Consider the following 21,774-nt stretch of genomic DNA (forward strand, 5'->3'; position numbering starts at 1 on the left):
GAGCAGATAAAATATTATTGTAGCCTTGCAAATATGCATGACAAAAATCTAAAAAATTAAAAATAGCATAGTGGGACAAAGAGCAAGTAATATTAACAAGAAGAAGGATATGGACAAGCTGGAAGGTGTGCTGAGAAGGGCAACCAAGATGATCAAGGGTCTGGAAACCAAGTTTTATGAGGAACAGTTGAGGGAGCTGGGTATGTTTAGCCTGGAAAAGAGGAGACAGGATAGACATCTTAAAATATCTAAAGAGCTGCCACGTGGAAGATGGAGCAAGCTTGCTTTCTCTTGCTCCAGAGGCTAGGACTCAAACCAATGGATTCAAGTTACAAGAAGGGAGATTCTGACTAAACACCAGGAAGAACTTTCTGAAAGTAAGAACTGTTCAACAGCGGAATGGACTTCCCCCAGAAGGTTATGGACTCTCCCTTCCAACTCTACAATTCTATGATTCTATAGAGCACCTTTCTTACAATATGGTAATTTACTGAAGAACATTGGAATGTACCAGAAAGCTTTGTATTGTCAAGCGTGGAGAAAGAAGACTAAATTAGAACAAGAATAAACTGTGATTCCACCAAAGAAATAGGAATCATTGGAGGTTTTGCTGTAGAATAAGGTGCAGATAGAACACAAAGCGATAGTTGGCCCAGCTATGGGTGAGAAAATGGAATTACATTTATGTTATTCACTACATCTATCCTGAATACTACCTCTTAGCTCCCTAAGTGGGATGGACTTTTTCTCAGCAAGAGGACTGCATCAAGATGTTGAACTTCATTTGTCTGGAGTCCGAATTCCAAGCTGCCCCAGTAAGGATGCAATCTTCTTTTATCTTCACACATTGTTAGTTGGAAATTGCAACAGCGAATTTCAACATATAGCAAAGATGCTCTTTGACAAAGCACCTTCATTATAAGAGGCTCCCTTGTGTACTATACTGGTAAAATTGTTATTATTTGTTAAGTACTGATGATGTGCTCTGCGCTGTATGAGAAACTAATATAGAGGCAGACCCTTCTCGGGAGACCAAGCTAGTGGAAGAAAGGCACAAAGGATGATATTCTGTGTGAACCAGTGAATAGACATGCTCTGATCTTCTGAAATGGTTGTGCCTTGTACATATAGTAAATAATACTGTATTTCACTTCCAAGCATCAGCTTAACCTATTAAATGTCATGTTGTGCTCTGGCTCCTTTAAAAGCACCAGCCTTAAAATCCATGCTTTAGTGAAGTTTTCATGATCCCCAGTAAATAAGTAAAAAAGAAAGGGGAAAAAGGCTCTTTTTAGGGTGCCTAGGGCAGGGGGAGCTTCTCAAACCCCCAATGAAATACCAGGAAAAAACATTGGAGATGAATACTCAAGGATTTTATGTCTACACACTAATGTACAGAGCACAGGGGTGATGGTGGAACAAGATGAGCTTGAACTCCTAGCAGAAGATAACTGACACTTGACTAGCCAACTTCTATGGACCGGAAAGTAACAATTAGAATATATTTACTTGCTCAAAGAAAGTAGATGCAACAGAAGGGGAAGTGGTGTTATATGCTTAAAAATCCATACAAGAGAAAGTTAAACAAGGTAGCCCTGTGGAGCCCACCTGGTTAAAAATAAACAGAAATAAATAAAAACAGCACTGTGGTCAGAATACTACCAAGTGCTGAAATATGGGGATGATGCTTTTCTGTAATAAATGACAGATGTTTAAGAAAAAAACAAGAGTTAGTAGGAGTGAAGAGCGATGTGCTGACAGTAGCAAGACGGGGTTGTATTTTATATAATAAATAATGGGGGACTTCAAGTTACCCTGATTATTTCCTAGAAGATGAACTCTGATAAACATGGAATCTCCAACAAATGCCTAACATGTCATGGTGACAACTCTCTCTTTCAGGAGGTGAAGGAAGGAATAGGTTATCCTTGACTTGATCTTAACAACAGGGAAGTAGCCAAACCTTTGCAGGAAAGTGACTATGTAATGTTGGAAGTGAAGATTTTTCGAAAAGTCAAAGGCAAGGGAAGTCAAAAGTGTACCTTGGATTTCAGGAAGGCTCATTTTGACATTGTTCTTTAACTATCTGAAGGGCTGTCACATAGAAGAGGGCAAAGACTTGTTTTCTGCAAAGCTTACATTGCAGGAGGGAAGATTTCAGTTGAACATTAGGATAAAGTGTTTGACACAGCAATTCAGCAATGAGAGCAATTAACTAGAAGGGAGGTGGTTCTCTCTTACTGTACTGTCTTCAAACAGAGGCTGAGCAGCCATCTATGGAGATGCTCTACTTCTGGATTTTGTGCACTGAGCAGTAGGTTGCACTAGATTATTTGCAAGGCCCCCCTCCATGACGCTAAGACTATAAGTAGGATTCCAATGGTGTCACACTGTAAATTTCCAATTTAGTATCAATCCACCTGCAATACAACCCAACCTAACACCTCACAGCATAGCTCCAAGAACACAAAGTTGTCCAATGCACCTGCTACCTTCGGTGATCAGTAACCTAGTTTAATATGTCACACTTCCATAGGATGCTGTCCCTGCAGTTGTGGGCTCCAGCATATTTGATCATTGTATTTGCTGTGCTTACCTGTCAGTGGCGGCCTATCCTGTTTCACTACCTGAGACAACACGGGAAAGTGCCATCCTGCTGCCAATGAAACCCCCTGCCCCCCCTCCACTGAAGACCCCCTTTACCTAGGTCGTACGGCAAGGTCCTAGGAGATCTTATGTGAGATCTCACGGGATTTCCATGACATTTCACTGGAAGCCACGGCTGCTGCTTCTCCACCACCAGTGGAGGGGACGGGGCTCCACAACCCAAGGCAGCTGCTGTCACATGTACAATATGGCAGCTAGGAATGTGTTAATAATAGTTTTCTGATGTCTAGGTCCAAAGTACATACCCAAAAACCTGGTCTCAAGAAGGAATTACGAAGAACTTTGGCTTGTTTGCATTTTAATGCAAAACTAAGGGCTTGTCCACACTTCCGCTTATTTCATGCCTAGAAAGCATGGGTCTGAGAGGTGTTCCATTTGCCCTATGCTTTCTAGGCACACGTCCAAATGGTCTATCATTTGCCCCACTGCCTTCCCTGGTAAAACCCACTCTTTACTACTTAATCGGAGCAAACACCAATCTACAGAAAACCCGACTGACCTCCAAAAGAGAGTGTTTTCCTGGGAGAAAGTGGCAGGGTCTTCCCAAAACAATGCATGAATGGAAGTGCAGCTATCCTTCAAAATTCTCTGAATTTTGGGATGACGTTCTCCAGCCCAATAAGGTGTACAAAAATGTATATAGTAGAAGAAAGTGAGGATAAAAATGCATATGTTAATGAAAATAACGTACACAAACCCATTGTTTTAGGGGAAATTGCTTGCAAAAATGAATATATTAGAAACATGCACTCTAAAATGTCGTTAAGTTCTCACAAGAACTAGCATACTAATGCAGAAATGTGGAGAACTGGATTGGAAAAATGAGAAACTGAAGTTGACAGATCCATCCATCCCTAGCCACAGGTATCGCAACATGTCAGTCAATAATACCAAACCGATCAATTTATTTTTTGCTAAAATTCTAAGGATGCCAATAGCAATATCAGAATAAGCCTTAAAGGTCCATTGATTTCTTATAAATAGAAGTGTAGTATACGGTGAGATTGATTAAGTTCAAATGGTCAAAGGCAGACAAGTATAATGTGAAATATATGAATCCAATAGCTAGAAAATATCTTAATGAAAGTTGCTAGCAATTACCAGATAAGAATTTAGAAGTTAAATTTGAATTAATATGAACAAGGTTCCTAATTTAAAGATAAAGACCAAAACATATCCTACTTTGGTTTCGTCAGACCCAAGGCCAAATACAATTAGAACGCAATGACTGGTTCCAATATTCAGATTTTAGCTGTATTTCTTTTTTGCCAGGCAGTCAATTCATAGGCAAACCCCTACATTTTAGCATATTAAAGGCTAAACCACAAAATCTGTCCTAAATAAGCTGGGACTGGTTTTGGAAGCATGTTGCAGCAGCTCCTGAGATAACTTATAACTGAGAGGTGAAAAACATTTCTAACATTAGTCGTCAAAAGTAGCCCTGTCTTTACCCTTTGCACAACCAGTGCAATTTTGCATGTACAGCTGTATGTGTGAAAGCTCTGCTAGTACAGACAGCAACACGGCTTCTGTGAAGACTAAGGGGTGGAGCTACGTTATATGTCCCTGTTCCAATGTTATATAGCATGGGGGCATTAATACCAGAAGAGCACTGTGAACTTGGTGACATCCGTTTCTACCCTCATCTTGGAACCGGTCATATCTGAACTTACATGTGGTCTTTGTGAACACAGGTCAAACACCACTCCCTTTGAGGGCAAGTTAACTTGTCCAACAACAAAACTTAAAAGTTCACTTCTAAGTACAGAATTATCTCCACAGACAAAGCCAAAGGCACAACCCCCCAAACATAGCTAACTCTTCTGAATTCTAAGATGGCTGTCTCACTGAGGCAAGAAATGCAATCCCAGTGACCACAGGGAGCAGTAAGGTATGTAGACAGCAGGCTCTGGTCCAGAGAGGCCCAGGCCACTTTCAAATTTTTAGGTTCCTAGCCGTGATAAAAATGAAATTTGACGATACATGAAAATTTAAAAAAAGGCTTTTCCCAGATCATGTCTCTTCTTTGCTTAAATTTGTAGCTCTAAACTGAAACAGTGTGTCACATTTTGGACTGATGCATTAAATGCCAAAATAAATAATAAAATAAAATAAAATAAAATAAACAAGTGTCTGGATGTCTTTTTTTTTTTTTAGCAAATATGAAACAATCCAATTAAGCCCAGTTTCTTATATTTTACCCGAAGTCATTTTATTGGCTTTTATGGGTAGCAACTGTCTTATAGCCAAGAACTTTAGCTTGACTGAAAACTGAGATGATTCCCTGATTCACAAATCCACGCTCAGAATGCAACCCTCCTGGCACAAAACACTTTTCTATAGCTACGACGTATGGTCCCATTTTCCCTCTCTTGGTAGTATCCTTTATTATTCCCTTTTATGCTCAATAGCCTTTTTGTTCCACACCTTGCTCCAGCAGAGTTTAATAACATTCCAGTATTATTATGACAACTTGATGAAGGCCTTTGTGCAATATGAACAGTCAATGACTTCCCCCTGCAATTCCAGCCTGGAGAGCCCTCCAATTTACAATCCTTTATTTGTTCAAAGTGAAGAGTCTGAAATTCCACTCATCTGAATTGCTAGCCTATGAAATCTACAGTGCTGACTAACGACTACAAAATTTTCTTCCTATCAGAGCCGTATTCAAAGCACTGTGTCTGAGAATTCCAAGCAGACTTATTTTTTAAGCTCTCTATCATTGACAGCATCTATCTTGAAATTGAGGGCCAAACCACACACCTGTCTTCTCTGCTCTGTAAAATGGGAAAAGAAGAGCCATGCCCTCAGTTCCAGTTTGTTTTGCAAACAGCAGTTCCCACTCTCTAAGTGAGGTGGTGCACTGATGTACTCTCAAACTAAAAAGAATAGAAATGGATTTTGGCACTTAAGATGGTGGTCTTACCTGACGGACATCTAGCCGGTAACTAAGGATGGGGTCAACAGCATCAGGCTCCTTCTGTGTCCACTGCAAAACATAGGAGTAGTTCTTGGATTGCTTTCTGGTAGGATTAGGGGTATCATAATAAAACTCAGGATTGTAAGCTTTAGCTGAGAAGTGGAAAGGGGTAGGGGAGAAAAGGGAGAGAGAAAATGGGGAGGAAACTTGTTATAAAACTAGGTAGTGAGGATCACAAGAATCCATGTCATCAAATGTTCTGATATTCCATAGTCAGGTGTGACCACACTGAGAAGGCTCTTATTTGCCTTAATTTCTACTATCTGAACTGGGTATTGACATGGACTTGAACAAGGCAGCACCAAAGGACAATGAATCTCTCAAGAACATGTGTAGAACTACAGTTGAACCAGCTTTAATCTCTCTGCTGCTTAAAACAGTGACTGAGACAAGACTAAAATGGTAGTGACTTTGTCTTGTCATTACCTTTGCCTCCCATGTGGCATACTGCTCATTTTATGTTAAAGCTGTCCTTTGCAACATAACAATTTATCTCAAAGGTACCCAACACAGAAGAATCTGGCTTTGCATGACAAAATAAATAAAAGAAAGGGAAGAGGAAGCAGCCAGTGAAGAGGAGCCATACAATCCTTACATTCAAAGAAATACCCATATTTTAGCACTGCTCCTTGTGGTGGAAGCTGAAATGATGTTGCTGGAAATCACCCAAAGCATGCACTTTGGGCATGTCTTTGTATACTTGATGCTTAGCAAAGAACCCATTTCTCACAGCATTAGTTATGATAGAAGCATAAATGATGCTGTCTTTAATCATGTGTGTGTATCTATCTATATAGAGAGGAAAGTGCATCAAATGAAAACAACATTTTTGGAATGGAAGCTTCCCGTTGAAGAGAATGTGTGGAAGAAGTTGGAGTAGTCAGGAGGATGGAACTTGATTTTCAAATGTACAAAGGAGGGGTAGGACAAATTGCTCATAAAGTGCAAGACAGGAGCATGCGGAGGCAGTATATAGTGAAGGTATACAGAAGGGGCATTGACTATCAGAGAAGAGGATGCCATTTGCAATTAATGTTGAGCAATGGAATGTGCTACCATCAGATACTGGAATATTTTTTATTGCTGGTTTTAAGGAGAATCTGAAAGAACATGCCCATAATTATTTTGGTTTTGTGATTCTTGTTAAGGTAGTGGTTGCACCTGGCATTGATAAAAGTTATTTACAGTTCTACAAATGTAATCCCCAAAACAAAAGTCTATTGAATTGCCGTATTTTTCGCTCTATAAGACGCACCAGACCACAAGACGCACCTAGTTTTTGGAGGAGGAAAACAAGAAAAAAAATATTCTGAATCTCAGAAGCCAGAACAGCAAGAGGGATCGCTGTGCAGTGAAAGCAGCAATCCCTCTTGCTGTTCTGGCTTCTGTGATAGTTGCACAGCCTGCATTCGTCCCATAAGACGCACACACATTTCCCCTTACTTTTTAGGAGGGGAAAAGTGAGTCCTATACAGCAAAAAATACGGTATATAGCTCCTGTTCCAAACAACTGCCTTCAGTAATGTAGGCTACATTTAATAAACCTGCTCAAAAGATGTAGCATTAAATAAATACACAGCCACTTTCAGATTAGAAGAAATTAAGGGTACATAATGTAGACATCTTTAGACCCATAAGTCCATGGTATGTCACTGTACTGAAATATTTCCATCAATAGATGTCCTTGATTACATGCTGTTGTCATTTCCTAGGATTTGCCCAACCAAAAGCCACAGAAGTTGTATTACTGGAAAGAGTCCAAGATACCCAATATTCCCTACTGCCACTCCTCATTTCCAAAGTGCCATCTTTTTCCATTCTATTACATCCCACTCCAATCAGAATGGCTCAGCTATTCTTCTCTGCTATAATTAAATGGAAATGATTCAATGCTTATTTTTATTAACTTACAATGGTAATATTGATGTTTACTTCTGAGCCCCTTTTTCTTATTATTTTTATTGACACAATTTTTTTGTGTATGCCAGAGATTCAGAGCCACCTTGGAGACTAATTGTTGCTTATTCAACTTGTATTGACTGTGAAGTCAAGTCTCATAACAGATTCAGAAATGAAATTAGAATGGATGATAATCATTAACTTGCATAATATCCATTTTTTTAAAAAAATTAATTGATTCCCAAAATGGAAGATCCAGTGATTTAATAATCAAGTACACCACTGGGTCCTTTGCAATTTTCTACCTGTCATCAATGAAGTGTGTTTGCAGCTATTTGGGGGCATAGAAAGAATTGACTGATTGCTCATCTATGCTTCTTCCATCTCCATGCACCAGCTCTAGTGTATATGTGGGGCAATATGTTAAAATGGTCCTTGAGAGGACTGTATCTGTGTGAAAACAGCCATTGCTTTCCATGGATGATGGAAAGGAGTGGCATATATAGTTTGAATATTAAATGCACACCCATTTTTATTATAAAAGGGCAGATGTGTAGGTGCTTTGTAACAAGCTGGTTTCTTGATTGTGCAAGTCATACACAAACACCCAGGACAGATCCACACCATACATTTAAATCAAATCCACAAGACTCCCTCCCTCAAAGAATCCAGGGAACTGCAGTTTGTTAAGGACGCCGGGAAATGTTATGTAAGGAGAAAGCTACACTTTCCAAAATTATTTGAGGGGCATTATGTGCTTTCAGTGTACATGGGAAGTGATTTAAATGTGTGGTGTGGGTCTGTCCAAAGATTCAGGACCAAAAGGGCTTTCCTTATCTAACTTAGTGACAACATGACAGACAGCCATCAAGTAGAGAGATGGGCTGAGATACTCAATTTGGCAAATGGCAGATAGATCTGAAAGTTTAGCACAAAGCCGAGAAAAAACAACAGAAATGGCTGGTTTTTCTTCCGGTGAGAACAAGCCGAAGAGCTAGTGTGGTGTAGTCGTTGAAGTGTCAGACCTGGACTTTAGGTTGAAATCCCCACAAAGCAAAAAGCTCACCTTGGCCCAGTCTCTAGCTCTCAGCCTAAACTACCTCAAAGGGCTGTTGTAAGGATAAAATGAAAGTGGGTGGAAAGAACTATGTGTGCTGCCTTCACGTCCATGGAGGAAAAGCAAGATATAAATTTTGCATGCATAGATAGATAGATAGATAGATAGATAGATAGATAGGACCAAACAGGGATTCTTGATTCATGGCCTGTGATTTCCTGAATCAACTCTTACAGGGGAAAAAATACAAGAAAATAAGAATGCTGTGTTCATGTATATTCTGAGTTTCTAACAGCTTACATGCTATGGTAGACTCAAGAAGCACAACCCAATACAGAGGTAAGCATATCGTTTTCAATAGGATTGGGCATGTTTATTTCCATGCTGTATTGTAGCTTGACCTGACAAATGGTTTGTTTTCTGTTAGTCCATCTGATTGATGAAGCCTAGGAGACCTGTGCCTGCAGCACAAAACTGAATGTGCCAGTATGGAGTATGGCACATTTGTTGGGCTGATGTTTAAAGCACAGTGGGTGACACGATCATCTAATATGAGCTGGATTCAAGGATTCATCTTAGATGGGGGTTCCTAATGCAAATGGAATTGTATGGGTGCCGTGGAATGCAGGAAGCCATCTGTGAGAAGTGGCTCCCTATAAGGGTTTAAACCGTTCCAGTCCCATTTTCCAGGCATTGCATTGTTGTGGCTGATGTCACTAGAGCCACATGGAGGATAATGGCTTCCTGTACAGCTCCCTTTGTGATGGCACCTCACACAGCAAAAGCAGGCATAGGAATTGGGCCTGGGTTGTGCACCATGAAGAGAATGGCATTCATGGAGCGTGGTACAGCACAGGACAAGTAGGTCCAACTACAATAACAGGCCTCTTAGGCATAGTGACTTCTCTCACCTCCTTTTGCAAGCTATTAGCCAATTCTAACTACAGTGATATCTACTAAAAAGGAAAGAAGTTGGCTGATGTTTGCAGGACTTACCAGACACCTGGAAGAGACAGGTTGCCACCCCGACGTCATTGGAGATGCTACATTCATAGTTGCCACTCGTCTCCCGGCTCACACTGTCCACCTTGTACTCGGAGAAGTCCTGCTGCTCCGTCGGAGGCACTGTCAGGAGACTCCCATTGAATCGCCAGACAGCTGTAGCCACTTTCATGGGGCTTCCCTTGAGCATGGTGCAGCGAAGGGTGACACTGCGCCCTATAGCTTGCCGGATATCCTGGAAAATGGGCTCCACCACTGGAGGGACTAGAGGACAAATGACAAAACAAAAACTTTCAATTAGAATAGCAGTACCAAATGCAAGCCTCAGTGATGACGAAAGCATTTATTACTTGCTTTGAACAGCCCACCCTGTTCTGTGGATTTGGAGTAGTCAACAGTTATTTTATTAAAGATGGATCCATAGTGACTCACAAAGGGCTCATAATATAATGAGCGTAGAAGAAGCTTTAAGAGAAACTAAATAGGACAGAATAATAAAAAAGTGAAACAACATTCATTCCCACCCTAACATTTCCTTACTCCTGTAGCTTTCTTTTGTGTCAAATACAGCTCTCATATGCAACACATTTGAGGAAATGTCATTTATTGTCTGCTCTGATTTTCAGACTACAAATAGAAATATAGAGTAATAATATACCTGAAAGTTACCTTGACCCCTGACTTTTTCTTTTTTAAAAATTGTACGTTTAGCCCCTTAATAAGACTGCTATGAGAAGGACTCCAATTCTAGCTGCTAAAATAGAAACATATAGAGGTACAATATTATGAGGAGAAATACAAACATACAGAGGAATCATGTTGGACCCTGAAGGTCCAGACCCTGCAGAAGTCCATTCGCTCAATTTGAAGTGTAATGATGAGTAAAATTCTAGGAGGAGGTCCTGAAAAAACAGGGCTCATTTTCTGCAGCCTGCAGTAATGTGGCGACACAGGCATCCTCTGACTTATGTGAGGGTTATGCTCCAGGCCCCCGCGTGCATAAGCTCAAATTGCGTAAGTGGGGAGCACCCTCTAAACACCTGTTTCCCCCCTGCTTCCCAACCCCCTCTCCCGCTGTTCCCACACAACTCTGAAGCTCTGGAGCCAGCAGGAGGATGTACTGTATGGAAAAGCAGCAGGTGTTGCTGCTTCACTACTCTGCACATCTGCCGTTAGGTAGTGGGGCTAAGTAGCATAAACAAAGCCCCACTGTGCCTCAGGTCTCTTCCTCCACCTTCACATACGTCCTTTTCAGGCTCCAGGGTCTTCTTATGAGCCACGAAGACTCTCCAGCTTCTCCCCACCATTACCTAATGTGAATCTATTTATTTCCCAGTATTGCATGTATACCTAGTCTCATGCAAGTCAATCGTACATATGTGTGTGGGTGGGTGGGGGATGCCTCTACATTGTTTGCATATTGTTTCTAGATATCATAACTGGACTAAATCTGAAAACTAGTCATTTGGCACAAACCACAGAATTATACGGGTTGGAGGGCATTTGTTCTTGCTGGAGAGATGTACTAAATCAGAGTTTCATTATACTCAGATACCAATCAAATTAGACTATGTCATATACAGGAATCGGAAGGTACCAAGAGGCACCACACTATGATTTTGTTATTCATTTAGAAAATCATTTGTGTGCTGGCCTTCTCAGCATAGGTGGCCCAGAGCAGTTCACAGCATCAGAAAACAGTACATATATGAAATACAACAAACAACAGTATTAACAATTCTTTAGAAACCTAAACCATTTTTTAAAAAGTTTACAAACACAGATATAAATTACCACCCAACCCAAAAAACTATTCTTAGTAAAATAACCCATTTTTAAGAGAAAGATTTCTTTCCGTTGAGCTTTAAATGCCATTATACTGTTTATGCTAGTTTTCAGGCAGGATATTGAAGTGACTGATATTTTAAGGTTTTAACTGAACTTTGTGTGAATCGTCCTGAGGATTTTGTTGATTTGGTGGCCAAGAAATGCTCTGAGTAAAGAAGTAAACCTGGGGGTTGGAACACCTGTTTCTGGAAAGACCTTTTAAAAAGAAATGACAAGGCGTGCTAGAAATATACTTGTGCAATTGTACCTGCACTTGTTGCTAAACCAAGAGCAGAGGAAGACACTCACACTCCCCTTAAATGTAAGGAAACTTCTTAAGTGTGATAAATGCACTGCCGGTATTCCTGTGCCATGGATTCCCAAGGACAGGGGAAGCAGATGCAAAGCTTTCTGGGTATTCAGCAAACAACAGGTGCCTTTGCTGAAGGCTCTTTCCTTGCAAAGATATTAATCAAAAGAAACGGAAAGGTGAAAATCAATTCTATCCTCCTAACCTGCTTTGGACTCTTTAAAAAGGAGGCACTTTTGAGGGAGCTGACCTTCAGGCTCTTCATCTTAGCATATGACTCAACAGCTTCATTAACTGAGTCCCAAGAACAAAAGGTTGGCTAAACAAATTGACCAGCACCACCCCTCCCCTCGCCCCCCAGTCAGTGCTCATTTCAACAGGTTCAGAATAGGGCAATCCTTCAAAAGTAGACCTTAAAAAGGAAAAAAACCTCAACTGCATTTGGGGGTTGGCATTAAGAACTAGTAACCTGTATGCAGAGAGGTTTTTCATGTTTTAATGCCATCTCATAAAGTTGTCAACTGACCACAAAAACATGGCCTGGCCACTCTTCGGCCTTTAACAGAAGCTTGACTTGGAAGGATTAGTACATGGGTAGGCAAACTAAGGCCCGGGGGCCAAATCTGGCCCAATCGCCTTCTAAATCCGGCCCGTGGATGGTCCAGGAATCAGCGTGTTTTTACATGAGTAGAATGTGTGCTTTTATTTAAAATGCATCTCTGGGTTATTTGTGGGGCATAGGAATTCGTTCATTTCCCCCCCCCCTTCAAAATATAGTCTGGCCCCCCACAAGGTCTGAGGGACAGTGGACCAGCCCCCTGCTGAAAACGTTTGCTGACCCCTGGATTAGTAGGTCAAGCTTTTCACAACACAGAGGTGAGCAGGGGTAGGAAGGGATGTTTTGCTGCTATAGGCAAAACGCACCCCCCCGCCTGCTGATCTGGGCCCTTTCCTACCCTCATTGTTGCTACCCTGTCGCTGCACCCTCGCCAGCACCCACACTGTCACAACAACACAGTTGTCAAGGGTACAACATTAGCAGTGGGGGCAAGGGCGCTGTGGCAGCATGGTCAATGCCCTAGAGTGCTCATTGGTCAAGGATGATGGGAGATGGACTCCAGCAATATCTGGAGGGCCACAGGATCCCCACCCCCTGCTTTAGCGCAACACCCATTTGGCCTCTGAAAACGATGAGCAGCCCCTGTCGCTGTCCCAGCTAGTGTGCGAATCCTGGCAGACTCGGCAAGAAATGCTCAGCTACAAAAACTTCCAGATTGCTCTTGGCAGGTTCCCATCAGAAATTACACAATGCTTCCGCCTGCTTGTTTTGCATTTCCCACAAATAATGTGCCACAATATGCAAATATTGCAGCCTGGGTATTGTGAAGCTCAGATATGGGACCCCACACGCAAGCCTTGAACTATTCAAGTGTCAGTGACTCTTCTCGCTCGTCTTCCCTCGTTCAAAAATTAAACCGCAAAAGCAGCTAATGTGGTGAGTGGTAATATGAAAGGGGTGAGGAGGCCAGAGCATCAGCCAGCAGCCTGTAAGCTGTGCTTCTTCCTCAGACTTGTTAATATTCTGCTACTCCAAAAACAAAGGGCAGCAAAACAACTTTGCAATAACACAAACCGTAATAATCCTCCTGCTCTTCGGGAATGAATAAAAAGATGAACGAAACTGATGTGGCCTGCTCAGTCTTGTGCAGGAACCAGAGTGCCTTGATTTACACATCACCCTGACTAGAGAAGGACCCAGAACTTTGCAACACAAAAAAACACACCAGCTCTAGGTTCAGGAAAATATGGAGCATGTGGCAATGAGGGGCAAGCGCCAAGCAAACAAGGGCAGGATTTGTCAAGTGTGAGACATGTATCGCTGTGCCTCAAATAACCTTTCACTTTCCCACTTTTACAAGATTAGCAAGTTCTGGATTTATTCTTCAGCAGGAATGATGCTCCGAAACATAAGGGTCACTGGAGCATGACCGAGTTCTAAAACCCATTTTAAAAATCTATTTTTACTTTTGCTTCAGGGAAAGGAGAAGTCTTGCTTTGCACCAAGCAGACAGACTCCTGCGGAGAGATTCTATGGGATATACCAAAGCTAGTGGTGTGGGGTGGGAATTTCCCTGCAAAAGATTTTCTGGAAATTTCCCCAGTGCTTTCTTTTCTGTGAAAAATAAATAAATAAATGGGTTTCATAAGTTCATTAGTAACAATGAATGGGTGCCAATTCCAAACGAAGTATTAGACAACCCAGGCAATTTGAAAGTTTTGAGCTTTGTTTTCTAAACGCAAGTAAAATAAATTACATTGCACTGCAGGCCAGGGAACCTCAGGCCTGGAAGCTGAATGTGGCCTTCAAGAACTTTCTATCATGTCCCTGGACCTCTCTCCAGTACACACCTCCTTCCTAGCAACACACCCCTCCCCGCAGACCGCATTATCAGCCCTGCTTTGCACTCTCCTTGGCTGAGATGTTTATGTGAACTCTGACAATGCTCTTGCTTGTCTGGATGGAGAACAGAAATTGTGCAAGTCTGTGTAGAAACCAGTCCACTGTTCAAAGGTAAAATTTACACCCGCTGATCCACTCACCTTTGTTTCTGGCTCAGTCCATGACTGGCATTTGGCTCCTCCCAAAGTTTACTCAGATAACCTGAGTGGCTGGTTGCCCAAGCACCTAGAAATTGGATGCCAGGGCTTCTGCGCCATCTGCAGAAGTGAGTGGCTACCAGAGACAAGGCTTTCTAGATGGTGGCTTCAAGGAGGCAGCTGAAAAAGAGGCTAGGGTTCCTACACCTTTAATAGTTCTGTAGAAAAGGGAATTTCCAAAGGTGTAGCCCACCATGACTATCATACAATGCCAGAAACCCTGTCTTCTTTATGTATTTGGCCACCACAGGTAACTCTCTAGCTCTGAGATACCCTCTCCTGAAAAGTTCACTTGGCACCTGCCTTATTACCCTTTTAATTCCAGACAAAGGCCTTTTTTTATTATCTTGAGCTTTTTAGATGCCATTTTAATCCAGACTGTTGTTTGTACATTTTAATAGTTTTCTTCTTTTTGTAAAGCATTCTGGGAATATGATTTAAGGGCAGTATAAAAACACTGACGAGGATAAATCAAGAACAGTTTTACAGTCTTTTGTTGGGCAAGCATTGAGAAATCTGTCTCCTAAATAATGGGAATTTTATTTATAGATAGATATACATACTCATTCACTTGAGTTTTCTTAATTAACTTGGTGCAGATTGCAAGCTAATTTTTTTTTTTACATGCGGGGGACGTATTCAGAGAGGGATTCTGCAGCATAGCAAAATGATGTTCTTAGAGGTCACACCTGAAACCCATTCATTCCTAGTCATCCAGAAGAAACAGGTTCCCAGCCATGTTGACTTTTGCATGACCTCGAATGAACCCGTGTTCCAAAAGTAGCTTTTAAGAATGTTGTGCTAACATATCACAGGAGATCTTTCTAAGAGGCTCTGGATATCTAAAGTGTTATGTTACAGCTTGTCCCAACTCGAGTCAGATGCAAACGAAAGAACTATGAAATAAAGGAACGGTCCAACAGCTGATAGCAGTCTGTCAAGTCTTTGCAATTCTGCTTCACACAATCACCTGAGGGTTTTCTAGACCCTGGAAAAAGTCTACAAGCCATCCTACGATGGGTCTACTTGAAAATGGCACACTTTTTCTCTTCCTGGTCATTGCTCCTTCCCTCTTCATTCATTGTCAGAGGTTGAAAAAAGGGGTGAGTTTGTGCCACAACACCAAGGCACGTATTCAAATAGTAGGAGACAACTTGCTAATTTTACCCGCTCATTTCTTCTAACTGAAGCAGAAACTTTACATACGCAGCAGATTAGCTGTGGGGCTAAAGAAGCACAGGTGTAATTGCACAAATTCAGTGATTATTAACGAGCTCATTTCCAGAAAGAAGAAAAGGGGAGATGGCCTTTCTGGGACAGCAAGGGACAAAAAGGAATGTAACGATTTGAGGGCTAGGGGTGGGAGAGAAACTTGATTCAGTTCGCACTGAAAGCTGAGTCTAGCATAGGGATTGTCTACACTTCTGTTTGTCCCATGCCTAGAAAGTATGCTTCTTTCCCAGGGAAACCTGCTATTTAGTGCTAAATCGGAGCAAATGTCAATCTAGAGAAAACCCCAAATGGCCATTTGCTCAGATGGAGCACTAAAGAGGAGTTTTCCCTGGGGAAAAGCAGCAGGACAAGAGGAAGGGTGGGTGAGCCCTTAGTTTCACTTTCTGAAACAATGTGAGACCAAAACACAGCCATCCTTCAAAATTCACACTTCTCTGAATTTTGCGTTGCAATTTTCCAGCCAATGTCTACAAAAATGCCTAGATCAGGGGGAAGTGTGCATTACCATTAATATACCAGTGAAATAACATATATATAATGCCTTTTATATTAGGAGAATTGGTTGCAAAAATGCGTAGTCAAAACTACATTCACACATGTTTCTTAGGGGAAATTCTCACTAAAATGCTGGCAGATTTTCACATGGACCTTTTAAAACAGAATTTGCAAACTGCTACAAAATGTGGAGAGCTGAATTTAAGATTAGAAAAATGAGAAACCGAGAGAACCAAAACTCACGGATCTTTAAGTTGCCAGTGATGGCATGGGTCAGACACACTCGCACTCTGTAGCAGAAAGAATATAATAATGACTCTTGCCTTTCATACAACAGAAATGTGCAGCGTGCTCCTATGCATGTTGACCAGAAGCAAGTTGCATCAAGTTCAGTGGAACTTATTCCCATTAACTCCTTTGCCGAGGCAGGAGATTTCACAGGCAACCTGATTTCCTGACATTTCATATGCAGAATGTGTTAACATTGAGATTATCATTCATTTCTATCCTGCCTTCCCTCCAAGGAACTGAAGGCAGCATGCTATGGTTTTTCACCCACCCTTTTATTGCCATAACAATCTTATGGGAAAGGTTAGGTTGCAAGTGCTGGTCTTAAAGTCATCCAGTGATCTTCATGGCTGGTTGGAGGTTAGAACCTGGATTCCCCCAATCCAACCATTCTAACTCTAAACCATTAAGGCACACTGGCTTTCCTGCAGTAAAGGGGGCTCAAGGGACTTTGGGGACAATCCTGTCAAAGTTAAACACATTTTAAGTCCTCGTTTTTTTAAACTAGAGAGTTGAGCTGGTGCTTGAGGCTCCAATTAGGAGTTAATGGCAAGGAACTAAAAAACAGTCGCCACAGCCCCTCTTCACAATAGCTTCAAGCAGGTAAAAGGCAGGACATGCCATCATTATGGTTTCAATTTTCCCCTTCTACTCCACTTCACTGGCTGCCACATAAAAAGCTCCAGGAAAATCTAAGGCAGGGATGGGGAAACTATTGCCCTCCAAGTGTTGGATAGCAATCCCCCATCAGCCTCAGTTAGCACAGCCAATGGTCAGGGATGATGGGAGTTGTAGTTAAGCAATATCTGGAGGGCTACAGTTTGCCCAAACCAGGACTAAAGCAATGACATCAAGTAGCATATTTTTAAATGATAGGAGAGGAGAACAATCATAACAGACAACTACTTTCAGTGGCAGCCCCAGGCCTCTTATAAGCCTATTGAACCAACCAAGGTATTCTGTACTTGGGATCAGTCACTGTATCAAGCTACATCCTTCTGTCATTGAAATTAATGAGACTTGAAGCATTTCAATTTGGCTCTGGATTGTGTTCATCAAGGGTGGGGGGTGAGTTTGACACCAAAAATTATAAGTTACGAGACAGAGACTGTTCAGTGGGTCTCTCTAAGGTCTGCACAGAATTGTGCATGTGTGAATTTTGAGCTTCACAGAAAAAGATCCAAGCCTCAATTTAATTAGCCTTTTCCAGAGAAGTGACTGAGGATGGTGAACAGCCCTTGACTTTCGAGCTCAGTTCCCTTACACCCGCCTGAGCCAATTAACACAACTAGCCAAATCTTCTTCAAGAAAGAAGGTTAGAGGCACTCAGTGATTTTCTGCGGACGGTTAATATATCACACTACAGTTTCTGCTTCACAACTGTTGGAAGATATTTCACCCTGGGTGGGATTATGCTGACCTCTGTGCCCCTCTCCCCCAATCACCTCTCCTCAAAGCAGCTGAGAGCCAGGCATGCTGAATCTCACGCTTAGACTCCATGCCCAATTAAAACATGCTTACAAGGCACTACAAAGAGAAATACTCCCTTGCAGCCAAAGCATTCCTATGGCTCAGCACCCTTGAAGTCTTGGGTTTCTGAACACCGTTTCATTAACTGAAAAGATGTGTTAGGGAGGGGGAAATGGAACATGTACAGAGGAAGACAAAATAAGTGAAGTCAAACAAGACCCTCCTACCCATCATTTGATGAGTGTTGTGTTTCCCCGGGTAAGACAAAGTGCATAGCACCCAAGACTGGTCACGTATTTTTGGCACACGAGGAAGAAAAAACCACAAATCACCTCTCGCTGGTAGCAAAAGCACAACAGTAAGTTCAATTACCAATAATCTGCTGCCATTTTATGACACCCAGAATCCACTGCCTGAAGTGGTTGGCTCACTCTGCCAAGTGGTAGGGCTGGATCTGCAGGAAGTCATTGTACCATATGTATTAGGCGTAATTGGGTGAGGCATAGAGCCTTGCTTTAGAGAATCAGCAGAATTACTTGCTATCAGCTGAGGGTCAGAACGACAGAGCAGTAAATTGTGTGACCTCCTGCGTAGGCAGGAGCAGAAGCCTCTTTGTTTATTTTGGCGCGGTACCAATTTCTCTCTGATAGCACGCTACTGACCTGGTTCACATGACATGGTAAGCCACACGATGGTTTACCAGGACTGTGTGAGTGTATCCAAGGTTTGTTTTGTCTACAGCTCATGGTTAGTGAGGAGAGAGCTTAAGCGTGAATCCTGGTTCAGACGGCATGTTAAGCCAAACTTTGCCCTAGCTTGGCATGGGGTTGGCGTGATAATAAAAAGGACAAGGGAGGAGCAAGGTGGATGCAAGCTATGGTTATGAAATCTTTTGTAAAAAGCAGCTGTAGGCTCCTCTCTGGGAACCCACACATTCATGTAGTCTCAGCTGAGCCATAATTTGGTTTACTGTATCATGTGAACCAGATCACGGTGTCTGAGCATGCTGTTTGGCAATTATTGGGTTAGGAAAGGAATGTACAACCTCCTAATTCCCAAGTCTGTATCAAACCCTGCAGTTTAAGATTGTGTAGCTTAAGTAATGCATGTTCTTTCCCTGCCCTCTTCTTCCTCTACTGTCTTCCTATGTAGAACTTTGGCCAGTAAAGCACCATGCATGCTGGTGGTACAAATAAAAAAAGAGGGGGGGGGAATGTGTGTAACTACACTTGGATTAGGGGATAAATCCAATTCAGTTTGCATCTAAAGGCAAATTTATTTAATTTTGCACTTTCCAAAACAATCTGCGAACCGAAACACAGACATTCTTTGTAATTCACAATTCTCCAGTTTTTGAAATGCAATTCTCTAGTCAAGCATTGTGTACAAAAATGCATATTGTGGGGTAAACTGTGTATAATATGCATATATTCATGAAAATAACATACAAAAATGCACTGTATTCAGGGAAATTGTTTTACAAAAATATATACATTAAGCAAAATTGTAAACAAAATTGTGTATAATAGGAGAAATTTGCAATAAAATGTTAATGAATTTTCAGGAGGAATCTTTTTTCAAAAATAGCACCATGATGTGGAAATTTGGAGAACGAAAGACTGGGAGAATGAGAAAATGAGAGGGAGGAGTTTAGTGTCGTGCTAAGGCAATTGTTCTGTCAGGCTAAGCATTTTGGCTTGCCAGACAGAATGATTGCCTTTCTTCCTAGTACACAGAAAAAAATCCCACCCATGCACACAGTTGCCACCAAAAATGGCTGCTCCATACCTTGTTCCCATCTCCTCTCTTCAACATCTGCTAATACTTACCTACCTTTGTCTGAGATAATTGTTTGTGTATATTCCCCCACTTCTTGTGGCAGCCAATATACCAGATCAGGGGTGGGGAAATGCACAGTCTTTCAACAAGTTGTATCAGATGTTCCAGAGGGGAAACTAGGTGCGTGGCTGTCATTTTTGGCACCAGCCAAGTATATAATGCAATATCTAGGTTTGGCCTTAACATAACCTACAGTGCATAACATTCCTTCAGAAATACCTGCACATCACAAACAAGCAAACATTCTGAATATTTTTTTAATGTCTGAGCCTCGCTAGTCAACACCCAAGTGAATTCACACCTCTCCATTTTACCACGGGCAAAACTAAACTAGCAGGTAATGTTACGCCAATGGAAAGCAAGTAGCTTTTCTGCATTAACAAGAAGTACAAAAGGAGCTTTAGGCCACATTTCACTCTCTAAAGAAGCCCTTGACAAGATCACACTGGCATTTATTCTAGCTCTTAACATTTCCCATTCCTGTCTTCTTTCTCTGATCTTAAGCACCCAAGAGTACAACGTTTTATTTTGCATTTAGGTTTAATTTCCTCTGGGGAGAAATGGTGCCTAAGTTTCTAAATGCCAGTCACACACAATCAAAACTGCATCCTTGGCTCTTATCACTTATCCCAAGCAACATAGATGGGGGCTGAAGAAAGACCAGGGCACAAGGGCAGGAGGTTGGTGGTGGAGGTATACAAAAGAACCAAACAACCGGGCAATTTTATTCACTGTGTCTGAATTTCATGCAGAGTTTTAAAAGGAGCTAGAATCTATGCGTGAACTTTTGCTGTGTACACATTATACCTTTAAAGGTATAATGAAGTGCATTCTTCCCCTTCTAATAATTCGGGGCAATGTAGTTTGTTCAGGATTGCTGGGAATTGTAACTATGTGAAGCGATAACTACAGTCCCCAGAATTCTTTGAGGGGGGAAATGTGTTTTGAATGTGCTTCCAAAATATAGTGTGTATGCAGCCTTTTACTAATGCCAGACGAAGCAGCCCCATGTCAGCATACAATACAGGTGGAATCGCCATAAAGAGTGCTAAATGAAAGGAAGTATCACATGTATTCACTTATTTTACACAACTGTGTTCCATCCTTCCTACAGAGGACTCTGATCAGTGTACATGGGATGAAGCATACTCTGGCCTCTGCCATTGGCTAGGGTTTGTGTCCCCTTGCCCCGCAAGACAAACATCAAGTAAATGCCACCCTGTAAATGATATATAAAATATAATGCAACTAGTAAGAATGATAAAACTGTGACCCCAGCCTGCACTCAGCTCCCTCCTCCTAGAAGGTGTCAAGATGTGACAGTGACCATACTCTAGGAATGGCTTTGACTGGCTGGCTAAAACAGGTGAGCATAGCTGATGGATATCAAACCCTCAGTGAGATAGGGGCTTCCCCTGCATGCAAAGACAGACTCCAGTGGCCTGAGTGGATGAGACCATTAGTAGCTTCAATGATCAATAACACGGTTACTGCATGCGCTGTAGAGGGAAGTGAAGGGCAGATAGGCCTCATCAACCTGGAAAGGCAGCCCATCTAGGAGAAGGAAAACTCTGATCCTAAACCTCTGCTGCCTTGCTGGACACCTTCAGGAAAAGAAAAGGTGAAGGAGCAAACCTTACATACATCCTGAGTAGAGTCCCTAAGATGGTTGGATGGCACCTTGTATGCCTCCTTCCAGCATCTCCGGCAGCCAAGCTAGTGCCAAACAGATTGCTCTGCTTTCCTTTAGACCATACCAGCGAGGCTGTGTGTGTGTGTGTGTGTGTGTGTGTGTGTGTGTGTGTTGTCATCTAGGCAGCCCAAGACCTCCATACACACTGCCCAGACTTGTGCTCTGGAAGGTCACTTAAGTGCTGCTAATGCAGCAGTTTGATTTCACCCTCGGAGGGGCCCTCCAGTGTCTCTCAAGCCAGATGGATACCAATAGCAGGAATGATGTCAGGAGACAAAATTAGAAAAGGAATATAGCAATACAATCACCGAAGGGAGGCACTGGCAAGGAAAGATTAGCCTGGCATGCAGTGGATG

At 41.9% G+C, this 21,774-nt stretch overlaps 1 protein-coding gene across 5 annotated transcripts in view; it reads right to left on the reverse strand.

The window, feature by feature from the left end:
* The window catches only part of MDGA1 (MAM domain containing glycosylphosphatidylinositol anchor 1), a 255,017-nt gene that overhangs the window by 88,390 nt on the left and 144,853 nt on the right, over positions 1–21,774 (reverse strand). For all 5 annotated transcript variants that reach the window (XR_014545719.1, XR_014545720.1, XM_083604484.1 and 2 more), the window contains exons 9-10: positions 9,600–9,869; positions 5,594–5,739 (exon numbers count right to left, since the gene is read on the reverse strand). Coding sequence is in view for 3 of the 5 variants with exons in the window: in XM_083604484.1 (XP_083460610.1) it covers positions 5,594–5,739; positions 9,600–9,869 (416 nt within the window). In the remaining 2 variants the exon portion in view is untranslated. The remainder of the gene's footprint in view (positions 1–5,593; positions 5,740–9,599; positions 9,870–21,774) is intronic.

This window comes from Podarcis filfolensis (genome assembly GCF_964270895.1).
Source record: "Podarcis filfolensis genome assembly, chromosome: 3".
Lineage (NCBI taxonomy): Eukaryota > Metazoa > Chordata > Lepidosauria > Squamata > Lacertidae > Podarcis > Podarcis filfolensis.